The sequence below is a fragment of the Serinus canaria genome, chromosome 12 (assembly GCF_022539315.1).
Source record: "Serinus canaria isolate serCan28SL12 chromosome 12, serCan2020, whole genome shotgun sequence".
In the NCBI taxonomy this organism is placed as follows: Eukaryota; Metazoa; Chordata; class Aves; order Passeriformes; family Fringillidae; genus Serinus; species Serinus canaria.
In genome coordinates this window covers 19,382,235-19,400,294 of record NC_066326.1, presented here as the reverse complement: position 1 = coordinate 19,400,294, position 18,060 = coordinate 19,382,235, and the positions used below count along the sequence as shown (strand labels likewise).

The 18,060-nt window shown below is 45.8% G+C and overlaps 1 protein-coding gene across 8 annotated transcripts in view; it reads left to right on the top strand.

The window, feature by feature from the left end:
• IQSEC1 (IQ motif and Sec7 domain ArfGEF 1) overlaps positions 1 to 18,060 on the top strand; it is a 285,226-nt gene that overhangs the window by 12,954 nt on the left and 254,212 nt on the right. Inside the window, exon 1 of one of the 8 annotated variants that reach the window (XM_050979509.1) lies at positions 10,612 to 10,712. The exons of the other annotated variants lie outside the window; for them this stretch is intronic. Within the exon in view, the coding sequence (XP_050835466.1) occupies positions 10,711 to 10,712 (2 nt within the window). The 5' untranslated portion in view covers positions 10,612 to 10,710. Of the gene's footprint in view, positions 1 to 10,611; positions 10,713 to 18,060 lie in introns of those variants that run through there. 8 annotated transcript variants of the gene reach the window in all.

The window sequence follows — 18,060 nt, the reverse complement described above, 5'->3', positions numbered from 1 at the left end:
GGTCACTGGAACTGAAGGAGGGAGGCAGGGACGTTAATTTCTGCTCCTGCTTTCCCCAGTTGCCAGGGTTGTGCCTTACAAATTTCCTGGCCTTTGGTGCTTAAAAAGAGAATGGTTGGGCTTGGATCTGGATTCTGTGTTGAGCAGCACAGGTTGCTTTTAATCCTAAAAAGGAGATCTGCTGAAATCTCTTCAGAGCACAGTGGTTAAGAGGGGTTTTGGCTGTGCACAAGTGCTGCAGCAGTGCAGTCCTGTGCAGCATCGAGGGGGGTGGTGGTGGCTGCAGCCTCAGGCTGCCAGGACCAGGGGGATGGGATTACCAGGGAATGATGATGAGGAGGACTCCAGGATATCAGAAGGCTAATTAATTACTTTGTTATACTATATTTTTTTATACTATATTACACTACATCTAAACTGAAGCAGCCCAAGCACTGAAAACCAAATCTCCTGATTGTCTCCTACCGACCTCAGGATACAGCTTGCAGAGATTGGTCTGGAAAACAAAACACTCACACCAGAATCCAATCAAGCAGATTCCTTCAGGTAAATAATCTTCCAACACATTCTACATGTTCCAAAACATGGGAGTAGTAAATGAGATAAGAATTGTTTTGATCTCTGTCCTTCCCCAGGAAAAACCTGAGAGAAGGAATTATGTCTCTCTCTGTTCAGAGAGTGTGAATGCCACCCAGGAGATCCCTGCAGGCTGTGCTCCCTGTGGAGTGTCCCTGTGTTCCCCCTGGACCTGGGGCAGGGCTGGGGGAGCTCTGGGGGCTGCAGAGATGAGCTCAGGAGCTGCTCAGTGTGTGAGCACACATCTCTCAGTGGGGTGTGCTGGAGCCTGGGAAGGGCTCAGGGCTGTCCAAGGGGATCCCTGGGACACCTCAGGGTCTCCTGAGGCACTTCATGCCTTAGAGGAAGCCAAGAGTCCTTGGAAAAGCAGAGAGAACCTCGTGGTTTGTGTGGTTTTTCCTACTCTCTGCTCTCCTTCAACATAGTGACAACTTTAGGGTGGTAGAAATGTTCCTGTCTTGGAACACCTCACTGAGAGCCTGCTGCTGCTATTGGTGCTCCAGAATAGATTCCAGGTTCTCATCTCACAGGGTGTTTTTATGTGCTGGCAGTGATTTTTTTAAAAATTTTTTTTTCTTCACCTGACTTTTTTTCACCCATCTGACAACTTCCTCCAGTGATCTAAACTCCACCCAAATGCATCTGATTAGAGCAGCTCCCTCTCAGGGGGATGAGGGTTCTCTGCCCTCTCTCCTGCTTGCTCTGAAAGCAAGAAAGGAGAATTCTTTAAAACACATTGCAGAGTTATGTAACTTCCCAAGCAAAGTGCTTCCCAGCACTGAGCTTTCCTTATTATGTAATGTGATACATCACCAGAACTTGCTGACACAAGCCATGATCTTCACCTCCACTTGCTCATGAAAAACCTGTCATTTCCTTGACCTCACTTGGCTCTGAGGACTGTGGGCACTATTAGGACCTTGTTGGAGTATTTTACTCTGGAGTAAGGAAAACTGCTGGCAAATCAGGTGCCAGTCTGAGCTGAGGGAGTGCTCTGTGTGGTCTGAGTCTGTAGCTTTGCTCCTGTGACAAGCTCTTGCTTTAAGCCACTTTTTGCCTTTCAACAGCTGCTTCCCAGGCTTTGAGCAAGGAGCAGAGGTGGTTTCTGTGTGGCTTGGCATGACCCTCTCAGGCTGCTTGAGTCATCTTGCTGTGAGTGAAGGAAATCCTTGAACATCTCAGAATGACATGAAGAGCCCTTTTCCAGCTAATGTGATTTAATTGGGAACATAATTTGCTCATGCTAACAATGCAATGAACCTCAGCACCACCAACATACTTAACTAACCCTACAAAGGCACCTGGCAAAGGTCACCAGAGCTTTGCTGAGCAATTCAGCCCATGCAGGTCTGGAACCTGGTCAGTCTTTGTGCATTGTGCTGATTTATGCTCGGGTATTCTGTCTAGGAATAGACTGTGTGAAGTGGCTGTTCAGCAGCCTGCTGCTGTACTAATAAATGCCATGGAAGTGGTGTGATTGGCTCTGTGATTTTGGGGTGATTTCAGTCCTCAGAAGAGTGACCAATAATCACAACTGGTTCTATTACCCCCAGGGGCAGTGATGGACTGGAACAAACAAAACACTCAAAGCCTTTTGAGCCAAACCCTGCAAGCTTTCCTCTAAAACCCTTACAAAAGGACCTAGAAAGAGCATTTAGAGACAAACAGCCAATTTGTAAGCCATCATGCTCCTTGGTAGCTGAAATGCCAACAAAATATCTCTAATTTATGTCACCTGCTCAACTGAGCACAGGATTTCCCCTTTGCTGAGTGCTGGTTTGGGCTGCTGGAGTTACCAGGGCAGGAGTCCCAGTGAGGCAGGAATTGCTGCTGGTAGGGACCTCCTGACTGCCCCAGATCTGCTCCTTCCCAAAGGATGGGACTCTGCAGGAAGTCTGCCTGAATAACTCTTAACTCACTACACAATTTCACCTTCACCAATTGCAGTATTTTCTGTAAGGCAGGCAAAGTGACAGGAAAGACTCAAGTTTGCTGCTTCTTGTTGTTCTGCCAGCTGATCAGGGAGTGAGTTTTACTAGAATTCTTGGTCAGAATCAGCAATATCTTTCTTTAACTAAAGCAGGTTGCTTTTATTTTTGAACAGCAAGGTCAGTGTGGGGTGGCTTGATCTCCATGTGTTCAATTCCTGGGAGATGGAGGAACTCAAATCTCTAATTAGCTGTCTGTTTGAAAGAAGTCAGAGTTCTGAGCTGCAATAATTGTGTTGTCTGGGATGTGGAAACAGCCAAAATCAACAGCAGTGCCTGGGGATGGGGCAGCTTGGGATGCTGGCAAAGCTGCTAAGTTCTCTTCTCTCTTGGCTAATTTTGTGTTTGATCTCAAGTGTGGAGGTACTGGTGCTCTGCCCATGCACTTGAGAAGGTGTGAACAAAGAGGGGTTGAATGCATGAGCTCTGCAGCTCCAGACCTCCTGGGGGATCCTTGGAATGGCAATTCTTCTTGTACAGAACACAGGCTGGGAGAGCTGGGGGTGCTCACCTGGAGAGGAGAAAGCTCTGGGAGAGCTCAGAGCCCCTGGCAGGGCCTGAAGGTGCTCCAGAAGAGCTGGAGAGGGACTGGGGACAAGGCATGGAGGGACAGGACACAGGGAATGGCTCCCACTGCCAGAGGGCAGGGCTGGATGGGATATGGGGAAGGAATTTTTCCCTGGGAGGGTGGGGAGGTCCTGGCACAGGGTGCCCAGAAACCAAATTGTTCTGTTATTCCTCAGTGTTTAAAAAAAATCCTGTCTCAAAATATCACATCCCCAAACAGAGCAGGCAGCCGACTAAATTATTTATCTGCTTAATTTATGATCTCCCCTTGCAGGGCAGCATTTGGAGAGTGAGTGACTTTGTTCCTGTTGTGAATTTCTCTTTCCACTGATCAATCCCTTTCTCTGACAGAAAGGCTGAGGCTCTTGCTGTAAACCCCAGTGCTCTTGGGGAATTTCTTCATTTAGAGCAGAGCCCTTCTCTCTGTTCAGCTGGAAAACAGAGCTTTGGGAAGGTTCCTGCCATCCCTGCTCTGCTCAGCTCCTCTAGAAGCACTGCAGATACCCCTCCAGATTTAACTTCGGCTTTGCTGAGCTTCCCTAACCTCCAGGAGTTTACATTTGGGGTCCATCTGTTAGCTTGGCCTCACGTGACAATTTTGTACAGGCTTTTCTTTTCACTTCCTTCTTGGGGATGTGAGTTCTTTACATTTATTTTCAAACTTAACACCAATTTCTAATTCTTCTGATGTCTCACTACCCACGGAGCTGCAGATATTTTTATTTACTTGTGACCAGTAATCCACTGGTGAGCATCAAAGTCCACTTTGAAGGCTTCCTGTTGGCAGGACAGGATTCCAAACAGCAGAAGGCAGCTGCACAGCACCACTCATTAACTATTAATTATGGTATTTCTGTGCAAAACTCTTGCTTTAGGGTTTGCTGCTTTGGTAGCTCTGGGAGAAGGCTGCTGCTGAGGTGGCTGGGTTATGCTCTGCACCTCTGACAATGTGATTTTTCATGCTGCAGACTTAGCTGAAGGAATACAGCCTTACTTAGGAATGCTGCCTTACTTAGGGCAGCTGAAAAACCCAGCCCTGCTCACTCACTTGCTTTGATAGAAAGAAAAAAAAAATCCTGTTTCCCTTCAGAAAAGTAGTATGGACAATAACTTATACTTTGCAAAACCTGCCTTCCCATTACATCCTAGTTTTTCTTAAAAAACCAATAAACACAATGGAAAAACCAAACTAACCAACTAAAAAGCCTCAAAACAAAACACCCCCTCCCACCCCCCCAAACCTAAAAAACCCCAAGAGACCCAAAACAACCCAACCCTCAAACTCACCAAAAATCTCAGATTCTGGTGGCTTTTCACACCTTGTGCTTTATTTTGCCTCAATCAACCAAATGTGGCAAAACAGCCACTGCCATCCTTTTGTCCTTCCTCACCAAACAGAATATTCCATGGCGGCTGCACAAGTTGAGTTTGTGCTAAATGCAGCAGGGGATTGCTGAGGGAGGAAATCAGCTGTGTCTGCCTGGGACACCTCTCCCTGCTCCCCGTTCTCCTGGAGCATTCTCAATTCTCCTGGAGGATTCTTTTCCCATCCCATCCCTCTGCACTCCCTGTGCTGCCTGGGGAAGCTCATTCTGACCAAGGTGAGGTTGAAAAATGAACTTGAAGTGTTTTGGCTGCCTGGGGGCATCCTCATTGTAACTATGGATGTATCTGGCTGTGTCGTTTCTCTGCTGCCTTTTAGGGCTGGGACACAAAGCCTGCCCGGATCAGAGGCAGGAGGGCTGGGGATGCCCCAGCTGCTCTTTTTCCCCTCATGAAAATGGAATTTTAGAGCTTTGCAAACAAGAGTGATATGGCCCAACTGATGAGCTGAGGCAGTGAAAATGAGCTACAATGAAATTTCATGTTGATACTTGTGTTTTTGTTTAAAAAAAAGTATTTAAATGTTATATCTACAGTGTATTTGACTAAGCAGTCCAATGGACCTTGGGTTTTTCAGGAATTATCCAAATACAGTTTTACCTCAGAAAGCCTTTAACAGCCTTGCTGCACAGCAGCCACATTCTATTTACCAGATGGACTTTCTGCTTTTGGGTATTTAAATACTTCAAGCTGAAGATATTGGGGTTTTTTTGTTTTATTTTTTTCTTGGAGAACACTTTACAACTGATATTTCCAGTGTTTTCAGGTATACTTGCAGCTCTGTGCTTTTCAAATTGTGTTTTCTTGAAGTTTCCTTTATTTTGATGATACTTACTTTGAAATCTGGTGAGATCCAGCAAGGGGACAGACTTCCTTGAGAGGAGCTACCTGCAGTTGTGGATAGCTGCTGTTCTAATTTAGAAGTTTTTTGCTACTATACAACACTTAAAGCACACAGTGAACTTAAAGGAAATTCACAACTGGGTTATTCTCAGAAAAATCTTAGCACTGCAGTAGATAAGGGAACAGCACAAAGTTTGCTGTAACTTGGACTTAATGGCTTAGAGAAAAGTAACTAAAAAAACCCCATCTCCTAACAAAGCAAATGAATTGCTGTCTGATCTCTTGTTATAATTAAGTAAATGGATCAACCTGAAGCACTAAGAAGCGTGGCAGGTTTAGTCAGGGCTCTCAGTGGCCAGTGCTGCTGACAAAGCACCAGGACATTCATTAAAGTGCTGAGCCTGTATTTCCTTTGTTGCTCGAGCTGCCAGCAGAATTCCTGAGTAGCCAGGAGTGGCTTGTTTGACTTGCAGCTCTCTGTGCTGCCACAGGAGTGCTGGAGCTGGCAGGATTTGGCCCTGATCCGTGGGATGCAGCTGGGAGGGGCTTTGCCACACTTCTGAGGGAGTTCTGCCATTCACATCTCGGTGAATTCACATTTCAGTGCTGCTGAAATTCCAGTTCCATGGAGTGGGCGTAGAGAACCTACTTATAGCAGCAGTGCTGACTGCTGGAACCATCTGCTCTTGGATCCTTGGCAGTAATGAAGAGCTTGTTCTTTATGGAAGAAAATCCTCCCAGAACAACCAGCCTGGAAAACACAGGACTTCCCCCTCTTTCCTCTCCTCCCTCTTAAAAAGGGATTCAGAGAACCCAACTGTAAATGCCACTTGAAAATGCAATTAGAAGGGGTTTGTGACTAAATGTCTTGTCTTGCTTGGAACACATCCTCTGGTATTTTTAATCCCAAGTCAAAACTACTACTGTGTTCCTGCCACCAGTGCTGGAAGGGTGTTCTGAGGAGAGGATCAGGAGGGGGCTCCAGGCTTTGTTCACTTCTGGTTTTGTGCCCACCCCAGTGAAAGATGAGGATGTTGGAAAACTTGCTCTCTTTCTGAGAGCTGCTGATGCCTTAAGTTTGAGCTTTCATATTTTCCAGATTCTGTCCTGCATTAGTGTGCAACTCTGAACTTGACATAAAGTGTCAGCAGTTCTCCTCACAGCTCAGTCCCACAGAACAATCCTTCTCCAGCCCCAGAACCTAGGACAACGCTGAGCTCCAGGCCCAAAAAGGGCAAACAACAGGGAATGGAGGAGAGCAGCCTGGGAGGGTGGGACAGCATCCCCTGGAGCTGGAATTGGACAATTAACCCCAATACGGAAATGAACCAAAACTTATGGAAGTGTGAGAACTTGTGACTTGGGGTCCATCTTGGGTGTAGCCCTGGCCAGGCTCTTGTGCTGCCCAGGGTGCATCCTGTGAAGGCCTTTTAATAAACCCCTGCTTTCTTCCTTTAACTCTGCCCTCTGCTCTGGGCAGCCTCTCCAGGCATCAGTGGGGGGCAGCTCTGCCTCAGCCGAGGCTGGGCTCTGAATGTCCATCATTAACCCAGGGTGTTGCTCCTGTTCTCTTTGCCATTCGTTCCCTCAAACACCTGGAGCACACGAGCAGCTGTTCTGGTTATTTCTGCCTCTTAGGAAGGGATCACCTTTCTGCAGGGAAATTCTGGGCTTGGTTGGTGGACTGTTGCTGATACAAGCATTGGGCCAAATAACACAGATAATGTGAAGACACTTTGTTCTAATTCTTAATGTCTTCTGATTCTGTTAGATGTGAACTTGGCTTCCAAAGGTTACCCTCACACCACGTTTTTGGGCCATCCTTCCCTGATCTTTTTGAGACTGTCATGCACTGATGCCTCTTCTCAGGTTTGGCTGTGCTCTTACAAGTGTAATGTGTTATAAAAACCACATGTGGTAGATCAAGAGGATAAATATGATATCAAATAAATATAGTAGCTTTTATTTGTAGATGTTGACTTAGCTTTATTTGGAAGAGATTACAGTTCTCTTACCCCAGCAAATTTGAAATACGGTGTTGATATTGAACTAATGATTCTTTTCTTATCTTGTGTGTGTTCTGGTAGATTATGAGCTGCTTTTATGTGCCTTTTTATAGACCCTGCTCCTGTTTCCAGATCGTGTGTTTCAGGGCCATGAAGTGTAACCTGACGTGGTAAATCTGCTTAGCTCTGGTCTGGCTTGCACAACACAGGATGAGGATGGATTTCAAATTTAATAATGTTGAATGACATCAAGTCCTAGCAAGCTCCTGACTGTCACTCCTTGCAAATGGCTTTATTGGGCTTGTAATTGATGCTTGAGGTAATTAGTGCACGCTGCAGGGTGTTATCTACATTCCCAGGGTTGATCAGCAGGCTGAGTGTCAGCAGTGGGGAAGCAGATCTTGGTTCAGAAGCATGAAAAGGACATTTTGGAGCCTGGCACTAAGGGGTTCTTGATACAAACCTGCGCGGCTTTGCTTGGAATTTTAGGAGTAGTGTCGTGATTGACTTCTCTGTCCCTGACAAGAGCTGCAGATGGGAAGTGGGGAGCTGCTTTTTAATAACAGAGCAGGGGTTTATCCTTGATGTAGGAGCCTGTGTAGCTGTGCTGGAATCTCACAATGGGTGTTTGCAAATTACCCAGCATTAACACTCGCCTAGGAAATGTGTTTAGGAACCCACTTTGTCTTTGAAACTGGGATGGTGTGTGAATAATTTAATACACTCTGAAATGGAAAACTGAGGCTGCTCTGCTCTGCTGGAGGGGCTTTTCTGGGGAGTAAAATGCTCAGAAGATGGGGCTGACCTCACCACTCCTGTGTGTTTCTTTTAGAGCTGTGAAGATAACTGCTTAGGGCTTTAAGGGAGCTGGGGTTTATGAATTGCAGGCTGTAAGTTCAAGTGTGGCTTGTTAGGAATAAATGCTCCCGTGCGGTTCCTTTAACAGTTTGATTCCAAGTGTTCAGTTTCTATCCTGCCAAATTTGTTTGAAGCTCAGCATCAGGCAGGGCTAAGCTTTGCTAATCCTTCAGAAACATTTAAACTGCACACAGGTAGTTAATGAAGTCAGTGGGACTACTGGAAGCACTGCATTTAAGTGTTCTGCTGAACCAGGATGTGCTTTTTCCAGGGATAACCAAGAAATGCTGGCACTGCCCCGTTCATCTGCCTGAGGGCTCTGCACCATTATTTTCCTTCCTGTGCAGAGCGTTCAGCAGACACGAAGCATGCTGATGCACTCTAGAACTGATGGAGAAAAGATAATAAACCAACTGTAAAGAGCTCCAGACCTCTGCAGCCTGTTCCAAATGCATCTCTCCAGCCTCTGGCTGAATCTTCTGTGGAGGAAGCCAGGCTGTGGCAGGAGGGAGCCAGGGCCAGCTGTCAGGAGGAGAAGCTGGCAGCTGGGCAAGTGTTTTAAAATAATTGCATGGGGAGCATGCAGGAGAAGCTCTCCTGAATTCCCTGTCCACAGCTGTCTGTAGCCACATTTCTCCTCACAGAGAAAAGCAAGGCACAACTTCCCAAAGATACTTTCTGGGACTCAGACTCTCTGAACCTCAGAGAAAGATAAAACAATTCTTGTCTCAATTGCTGCTCCTCTTGTTGTGCACAAGTGGAATGCACTGTGGAAGATTGTTCACCTGAAGGGAATTAGTGATTGGATTCTGGTGTGAGTGTTGTGATCCACTGACCAGTTGTGTCCATGTGTGTGTCAGGACTGTCAGCTGGCATGAGACTCTGATTGAGCTGAGCACTTGTGCAGTTTCAGTTTAGATATAGTGTAATATAGCATAGAATCATGTAGGATTATAAAGTAACTAATGAACCTTCTGATATCAGTGGAGTCAGATGCATCACTCCTCTCCCTTGGACGGGGCTGACCTGTTTGCTGATGGCCATCATTCCAGAACATCCTGGAATCAGTAAAATGAGATGGATTCACACTCTTGTGGTGGGGAGCTGGAGAGATCAGCCACCTCCCAGAGCACAAGTTAAGGACTGGACAGGGAAGAGGGTGAAGATTGTTATGCAGAGGAAATGGGAATGTTTGTCAAATCTGACAATATTGAATATTTGAACTTCCACATACTGCAGGCATGGTTTAGAATCCCAGCCCTGTTGAGAGGATCTTTTCAGGCTGTGTTTTTGATCTATTTTGCTGTGGCACACACTAGATTTTCATGCTTCTCTGGGGGAAAATGTTTGGCTTGCAGTGAAGTGCCACAAGTGAGAGACTCGTCTGTGTTTGTATTTGTGAAGGAGAATATTTTGCTGAGGTCTTTGCCAAAGCCCTGCCACGTTCAGGGCAGCAGTGTGAGGACAGGGACTCAGCATCATGGATTTCTAGGGGAGCTACTGATTTTCTCACTGCAAAGCTCAGGTTTAACAGATAGGGCTCCTAATTTTGGCACAATTGATCAGTTCTGCAGAAGCACTGGGGCTAGTGCAGTTTTTAAAAATCACTAAATCCTCAGCAGCAGCACGAGCAACAGCAGCATTTACAGCTGAAATACAAATAACTCCTTAATGGGACAGCATTGAATTCTCATTTTTTATTTGCTGAGACAGACTTTTATTAAGTAGTCAGCTTAATAAAGTCAGTTCATCTGTTCTGTATCAGGTGCCACTGTTCAGCTGGTGGCATCTTTTTGTCGCCTCTCTTCCCTGGGGCCCACCCTAGGGTATAAATCTCACTCAGCAGGCTTTGGAGCAGCCCTGGAATGCCCTGACTCAGGTGATCTCCAAGCAGTTTATGACCTAAGCATTATCCAGGATGCGGCAGTGGATGTTTGCAGGGCTCCCAGGGGCAGTGACGTGATGAGCTCTTGGGTTATGTCACCCTGACCCATTTCTGGGTTCCCTCAGCTCACCAGCAGCTCCCAGGGCACCACTGTGAAGTTATTTAAATGCCATCATTTGCAACCTGTGCAAAGTTCTGCATCAGGTGAGGATAATTAAATGGCTGTAACTGTGATTCAAGTGGAACCAGGGCAATTTAAATTGATTTGGTGGCTGTTAGGAGAGAACTTCCTGTGGCACTTTGGGCACTCCTGCTGTAATTACACTTTGAAGGGGCTGTGTGTCCATCTCCAGCTGTTACTCACCTTGTCTCAGGGCTGTGCCCAAATGAGGTGTGACTGATCCCATTTCCCAGGCTGTGTCTGGGGGTGGCTGCACAGGAGCTCCTGTGGCTGTACCTGTGTGTGCCCAACGTGAGGGCTGAGCCAGGGCAGGGCTTTGGATGTGCTTAAGCTGTGCCTGGATGAGCAGTGACAGAGCCTTGGGAGCATGGGAGGGTAGGAGTCTGCCCAGCAGCTGATAAATCTATCTTCTCTTCCCAAAAAATGTAAGAGCGATATTTTATTTTAATTTTTATTCTGGTGGTAGTGGGATTTTAAAGAAACTGAAGAGAGGGAAACCTAAAAGTAACCTTGGCAAACTGTTGGAGTTTTGCTGCATTAAACCAGACTCTCATAGCTGGTAGATGAACTGCTCAGCTGTCCTCAGGAAAAGAACAGCTCTGAGTGTGTTTGTAGCCTGTCTGAAGTTAAAGGTGAGCTAAAGAGGACGTGGAACTGGCAGTGCTGGCTTCATGGTTGGGCTCAATGATCTCAGAGGGCTTTTCCAACCTTAACCATTCTACAATTCTTTCTCCCCCTCACACTTACTAAAATAAAACAAGAAAACATAACCTGAACATTCTCTCAGCATAAAGTTCTGTTTAATCTTTAAACTCATGCATAAATTGTTTTTCTTTGCAAGCAATCCCTGCTGATACCAGATTAGCAGGGCTGTTTCCCTGCTTTGTTCCTCCACCTGTTCCATAGGACACACTGGTATTCCTGAGCAAAGCTACTGCCACAATATGGATTCTTAGGGTGATGGAGGGAAGAAAAAACTTATTTTTGTGTTACAGATGGCTGTACTTTTTCTGTATCCTTGTATAATTAGAGCTGAAGTTATTGTATAAAGTGGGATTTGATTTTTAAGTTGAAAATTTGATGCATTTGGAAACAATTTAAATTTCCTTAATATAATCCAATTTTATTTATACAGACATGGTTTAAATGGCACTTGGAGCAACAGTAGGTGCTGTATCTCCTTTGATTCTTTGTAGTAGGAAAACACTACCTCACTGAGGTGTTGTCTAAGAACAAGTGGAAAAGATTGGGGTCCAGGATGTGCTTTTATATCCCTTTCAATCGTGGTCCTGTGTGGAAGTCCCTCAGGTGAAGGTTTACCTCATCACCATAAGAACAAAGTGCCATTGGAATTTCCTTCTGGAGGGAAGGACACTTGATGGAATTCTCTTTCTGCCTTAGCACGTGGGAGAAACACCTCAGTGTTATTGGATAAATGCCTGGGAGGCAGGAGATGTGGGGAAAGGAACTGGGAAGGATGTTTAGGATGAGAGCTTAGGTACATTTAGAATCCACTGGAATTTCTAGGGCTCACTTTTGCCCCTCTGCAGTGAGCTGGAGCCTTGGCTTAGAGGGTTTGAGAGCTGAATTTGCTGGATGAGAGCTCTGGGCTTTGAAGTTTTCTGAACCCTAACCCTAGGCAGAGCAGCAAAACCAACCTGGGCTGAGGCTGGTGCCATGGAGAAAGCTGTGGAGGAAGCCTTGTTGTGGCAGTTCTGTGTTCCCCTTGAGATGCCTTTTGCAGCAGCAGTGTGCCTGGAGCTCTGGGCTTTGTGGTTTTCTGAACCCTAACCCTAGGTGGAGCAGTAAAAGCCTGGCTCAGCTGCTCTGAGCAGCTCCTGCAGGGGGGCATTTCCTGCAGAACAGGCTGGGGATAACAGGCCTGCCATGAGGGACCTTTCCCCCTTGTCACAGATATGTTTTATGAAAAATCCTTTCCTTAGGATTTTTTTTCCTCCTGAGAAGCTGAGAGACCTCAAGTACAAAATGTAAACAATTCTTACCTGCTGCTGTGGAATGCATCAGGTGGATCTGTGATTGGTCTCGTGTGGTTATTTCTAATGAATGGACAATCACAGTCCATCTGTCTGGACTCTCTTGGTCAGTCACAAGCCTTTGTTATCATTCTTTTTCTATTCTTAGCTAAGCCTTCTGATGAAATTCTTTCTTCTATTCTTTTAGTATAGTTTTAATATAATAAATATCATAAAATAATAAATCAAGCCTCCTGAAACATGGAGTCAAATATTCTCATCTCTTCCTTCCTGGGACCCCTGCGAACACCGTCACACCTCCTTTCCCCTTTTCCCTTTTCCCCCTCAGGGAAACAGGTGCTGCACTGAAATCCTGGCTGCCCACAGCTACCCCAGCCAGCCTGTGTTTGGGTGGTACCAGAGTTTGGGTCCCTCTCAGTGCAAGCAGGTGAAATCCTCTGCCCCAGTCAGGTGCTGGGGGGCTGAGGGAGCCCCAGCTGCACCCTGAATCCAGCCCTGGCACAGCTCTTTGAAGGGTATCAGCTGCTCAGAAGAACTCCTGTGAGTTCTTCATCCTGGTGCTGCTGTGGGTACAGCTGTGGGAAGGGCAGCCCTGGTTCCTCTTCAGCAGCTAGACCTGGAACTGCAGCTTTAGCTCAATTTTGAGTCATCTCTTGGATTTACAAGCAAAGACCCCAATCATGGATGTGTTTTTCTTGCCTGAGTGTGTTCAGTTGTGATGCCCCAGATGGGAGAAGGCAGCACCCAGTGCTGATGGAGTGTCTGGAATGAAGCTCAGAGTTCCATCCCTTCTCCTGCAGCAGCATTCCCTCAGCTCTGTGTCTTTTTCTGAAGTAGGAAGTGAAATGTGTGCAGGATTTTGGTTATTTTGGAAACTCGTGGAAAGCCAAATGTGTGTACTTGTTCAGCACAAAAAGAGGGGTGTAAGCACCCTGGTTTAACTTCAGACAGTGCCTTAGTGTTCACTTTCCCTCTCCCTCTTGCCTTTCCTCTCATGCTCCTGGGGTGAACAGAATGTAACCCAGAATCACAAAATCATGGAAGTGTTTGGGTTGGAAGGACCTAAAAGATTACCCAAGTACAACCCACCTCCCACTGTGCCAGGCTGCTCCCAGCCCCAGTGTCCAGCCTGGCCTTGGGCACTGCCAGGGATCCAGGGGCAGCCACAGCTGCTCTGGGCACCCTGTGCCAGGGCCTGCCCACCCTCACAGGGAGGAGTTTCTTCCCAATATCCCATCTAAACTGACTTTTAAAGTTCAAAGCCCTTCCCCTTGTTCTAGCACTCCTAACACAGCACTGGCCTGGCCATCTCAGAACAGCCTTTGACTTTAAAAGCCCAGACTTAGAATCCTGTCTCTTTACCTGGTACTTGGAGTTACCTCTTGCAGTGTGTACTTTGTATCTTCATTCTCCTTAAAACCAGAGGAAAAATTAATTTGCTTCACTCTCCTTTGAGGAATCTCTATTTGCCAGCTGGTGCCAGCATTGAGCTCTGATGGGTCATTCAGCAATTCCCAGTGTTCCCATGGAACAATCCATTCCCCTTGGCAGGCTCTGCCTTGAAAGGCTTGTCTGGGTATTTAGCAGTACATGCCTTGTGCCTTGAGCTTCTCCTAACAGCTCTGGTTGCTGCTGCAATTATTGTATTTGCAGGGAATGCCCTGATGAAGGCAGGAATGATGGATCTGACTCCATGTTCTCAGAAGGCTAATTTATTACTTTATGGTACTATGTTATATTAAAGAATACTGTACTACACTAAAGAATACAGAAAGGATAGAGACAGAATGCTAAAAAGATAATAATGAAATCTCCTGACTCTCTCCAGAGTCCCAGCACAGCTTGGCCCTGATTGGCCAAAGAGTGAAAACAACTCCCAGCAGAATGCAATGGAACAATCCCCAAACACATTCCACATGAGCACAACACAGGAGAAGCAAATGAGATCGAATTGTTTTCCTTTTCTCAGAGGCTTCTCAGCTTCCCAGGAGAAAAATCCTGGGCGAAGGGATTTTTTCAGAGAATGTGAACGCCACGCTGGAATATCAGTGTCAAACTCCAGATCAGAGCTCTTCACTGGGACAGGAGTTTAGGTGACAACAATTTCCACCCTGAGCTGAAAACTCTTCTCTGGGGGACAACATTACCCTGCTGTGCCCAGGCACCTGCACCCATGAATGCCTGGGTGGGAGCAGAGGCAGTTAAGCAGTCACTGGTGAGAAGCACAGGTTTTTCCTGCTGGGCAGAGTTTCCCTGTGGTAGTGTCTGGAGTTCTGTGTGGAGGCTGAGTGGAGATTTTGCTGCTGGAGCAGCTCACAGCTGGATTAACTTCAAACCTAAAAATAGCCCACAAGCAAAAATGCAATCATGGATTCTGGAAGGAGGGCAGAGGAAAATTCAGCTGTGCTGCCTCCTCTGGAGTCCTGGCAGAAAAAAAGGGAGCAGAGTCCAGACCCCCCTGCGTAGGTGGGATTCCTGCAGCTGTCACTGCACAGCAAATGGGCTTTTAATCAGATTGAACTGCAGTGAAATACTACACAAAATTCTGCTGCTTCTAAAGAGTTGGGGTTTTTCCTCCTCAGTCTTCTAAGCTTGTATTTGAGACCGTTACATCCTAATATTTTATAACTTGGATTATTATGAATGACTTGAGTGAACTTTATTCCCCAATCCTTTTGTCCCACGCTAGGATATGTAATAATGCCTTTTGTGCAGGTGCTCTCTGGCATTGATCAGCTGATGTTCAGCAGCAGAACTATATGTAAGGTTCTGGCCTTACACATAGTAGGAAGGAGTAGTAGTAACCTGCTCACATCCTGACTCTTTTTCTTTTTATTCTGAAGTGATAGAGCAAGACTAACTTGGGGGGGGGTTGCCCCCAAGACAACTTTTGAGCAGCAATTCTGTTGATGATTGCCTGTGGAAATAAAAACTTGAGCCCTTTATGAGCAGTCTTGCCCTTCTTGCTCTTGCCAGAGGAGCAGCAATGGTGTGTGAGCAGTCTGCACAGGTAGTCCTTACCCTAATGATATTTGCAGTTCCTTATTAGGTTGTACCATAATCCCTGAATGTGATTAACTGGCAATTTACACCTCAGAGCCCTGGCTTTTACCTATAAAAGCTACAGAGAAATAAACTAGAGAAACAAATTGGGAGTTAACTGTGCAATCAAAGATATAAATGTGCCTCTGCAGTCTGAGTGCTGCTGCTTTGCTGGCTCCTAGGACAGAGTCTTCCTTAGAGAAGAAGGGGAATTGCTGTCCAAGACAGCTTTTAGTCACATGATGAACAGCAGAGGTGCTTAAGAGCATGTAAAGCACGTTTAGTCTTTATGGGCAGCATTAGTTAATGTTGTGGGCAGAGTTAAAGGGAATATTCCCTCCTTTGTGTAATTTGTAGGGGCCTGATTTGGAAAAATGCAGTTCAGAGCAGTTCAGCCAGTGCCCTTCTCAGCAGAGGTGTGAAAGGAAGTGTTGGCTGCACGTTTAGGAATTAAAAAATGTTACTGGTAGGGGGCTGGAAAGTTGTGTCTGAGCTAGTTGAGAGCCCAATTCCTGCAGAGCAGATCCTTTCACAGCTGCCAGCAGTGAGCAAATGGGAATTGCCACCACCAGGAGGAACCTGCTCACAAACACATTGTCAGTTCCTGGGGCTCAGTGTGGGTGGTGACTCGTTGGGAGAAGTGCTCTTAAAGACACCTGGTGTCTGCTGGAAGAAAGAGAATGCAAAATTCCTGAAAACAAAACTCAGTTTTAGGAATTGTTACTGCAACTTCTTTAGGCAGGAGACTCTAAGCCCTGATCAGAACTACCCTGTGTGGTACCAGCTCAATTTCAGCTTAAAGCACTTCAAGTGCTTCCACATCTCATCCTTAGCACCATTTGGTTGTCAGCAGCAAGTGAAATGATTCTCTCCTCTGTGCTGTCAAAAGTGATGGGATGGAAGAGGAATTCTCTTCTCTCTCAGCATAAATGGATAGATATGTTAACCCAGCAATCCTATTTTCATGGTGGATTTAATCCAATAAAACCTTCTGTTATAGTCACGGAGGTTTTCTGGTTTGTTTTTTCTGAGGGTTTACATTTCTCTCTGTTTTATGCACTTTTCTCTTCTCACACAAAGTTTTCATTCCCTTACCTGAGACACACTGCAAACATAAGTGCTGCTACATTTTATACCTCTCTGAAACTGCAAGCCCTCAGGGCTTAAAACAAAGTTAAAGAATAGAGATTTTTCAGCCCAATTTGGTGGTTGAAATTCATCATACCAGTTTTTAATAAAAGGATGCACATTGTGCATTGACAGTACTGTGAAGAGGCTTAAGCTCTTCTTCCCTTTCTCTTGGAGAAAGCATTTGACTTGCAGGAAGTGGGGGCGGGGGGATGATGGACCATCAGTGTTGAGTAAAACCCAACCAGTTGTAGAGCCAAATGTACAACATTTGTACTACATGTGGCTTTGAGACCTTCCCTGGAGAAGCTTTATCAGGACCACTCAGAGCTGTCTCCTTCAGGAGGAGGCTGATCAGGGATGGTTTTGCATCTTCCTCCTAGAGGCTTCCCAAGCCTCAGTGCTGATATAAACACAGAGAGTTTTCTCCTCTGCCTTTAAAATTTTAAACTTCTTGGAACTTGAAAGTAAACTTTTAAAAAGTAATGAAGGAATTGCTTCTGAGAAGAAGCTCTGATTTATGTGCTGTTCTTCCACTGATGAGCAGCAATTGTTGTTCACCCTGCAAATTCAAATGGTATTTCCCAAATAGCTGTTTTTCAACAAATGCAGTTGGTTTCTATAGGAGGAACTGAGTCCCTTGGAGCTTTTCTCATCCCACTCATCCCTTGCCTTTTCCCCCACCCTTTATCTGACCTTCCACATCTTGGGAAGTGTGTCAGCAGGAGGGACAGCAGCAACTGGAGCTCAGTGACACTGTCATGTGAGAAGGAAGACAACAGCAATTAATTGTTAATATTGAGCTAACTGTGAGCTCCTGGCCTGCTGGACTTCTCAGTGTGCACCTTGTGGCCAGGCTACAGTGGGAACTTGTGGTGTTTGAGTGGTTTATTCCATTAAATCTTTATGGAAGTGTCTGAAATGGAGAACACAAATTCACTCGCTGGTGCTGAGCTCTCTCACATTGCAAATGCTAGTTTTAGTTAATATATTATAGTGTTGCTTTAGTTTGGATGTGTAAGGGGGGGAAAAGTCATCCCATTGTGTGGTTTAGAGATCCTGCAGGATCTCCCACACATCCTCCACATGTGGGCTCTCAGCTGAGAGGCTGTTCCTGGCTCCCTGTTCTTGCTGGATGAGCAGAGGGATGCAGGAGATACTGAAAAGGGCAATTGTTCAGCACTTCCAGATTTGGCACCGCATCAGAGCTGCTCCAGGGTGTGGGATGCAAACCTTGCCAGCTTGGTTGAACTGGGTAAGTTCCCATTTTGTGTGTGCTGAGCTGCTGGAAGATGGAAGATGTTCCCAGGGTGCCCTTCCTTGGATCATCTCTGGAGGGTGGTCCCTTGGGGGTTTGTAGTCAAATTCTGGCAACCTGTGGTATTTTCTGAGACCCCCCTTCGAAGGGAGGAAGGAATGAATCTGACTCCATGATCTTAGAAGGCTAATTTATGATTTTATGATCTATATTATATAAAAGAATACTATGCTAAAACTGTCCTAAAGAATAGAGAGAGGATACAGACAGAAGGCTAAAAGATAATAATGAAAAATTCATTACTTTCTCCAGAGTCCAACATAACTTGGCAGTGATTGCTCAAAGAGTGAA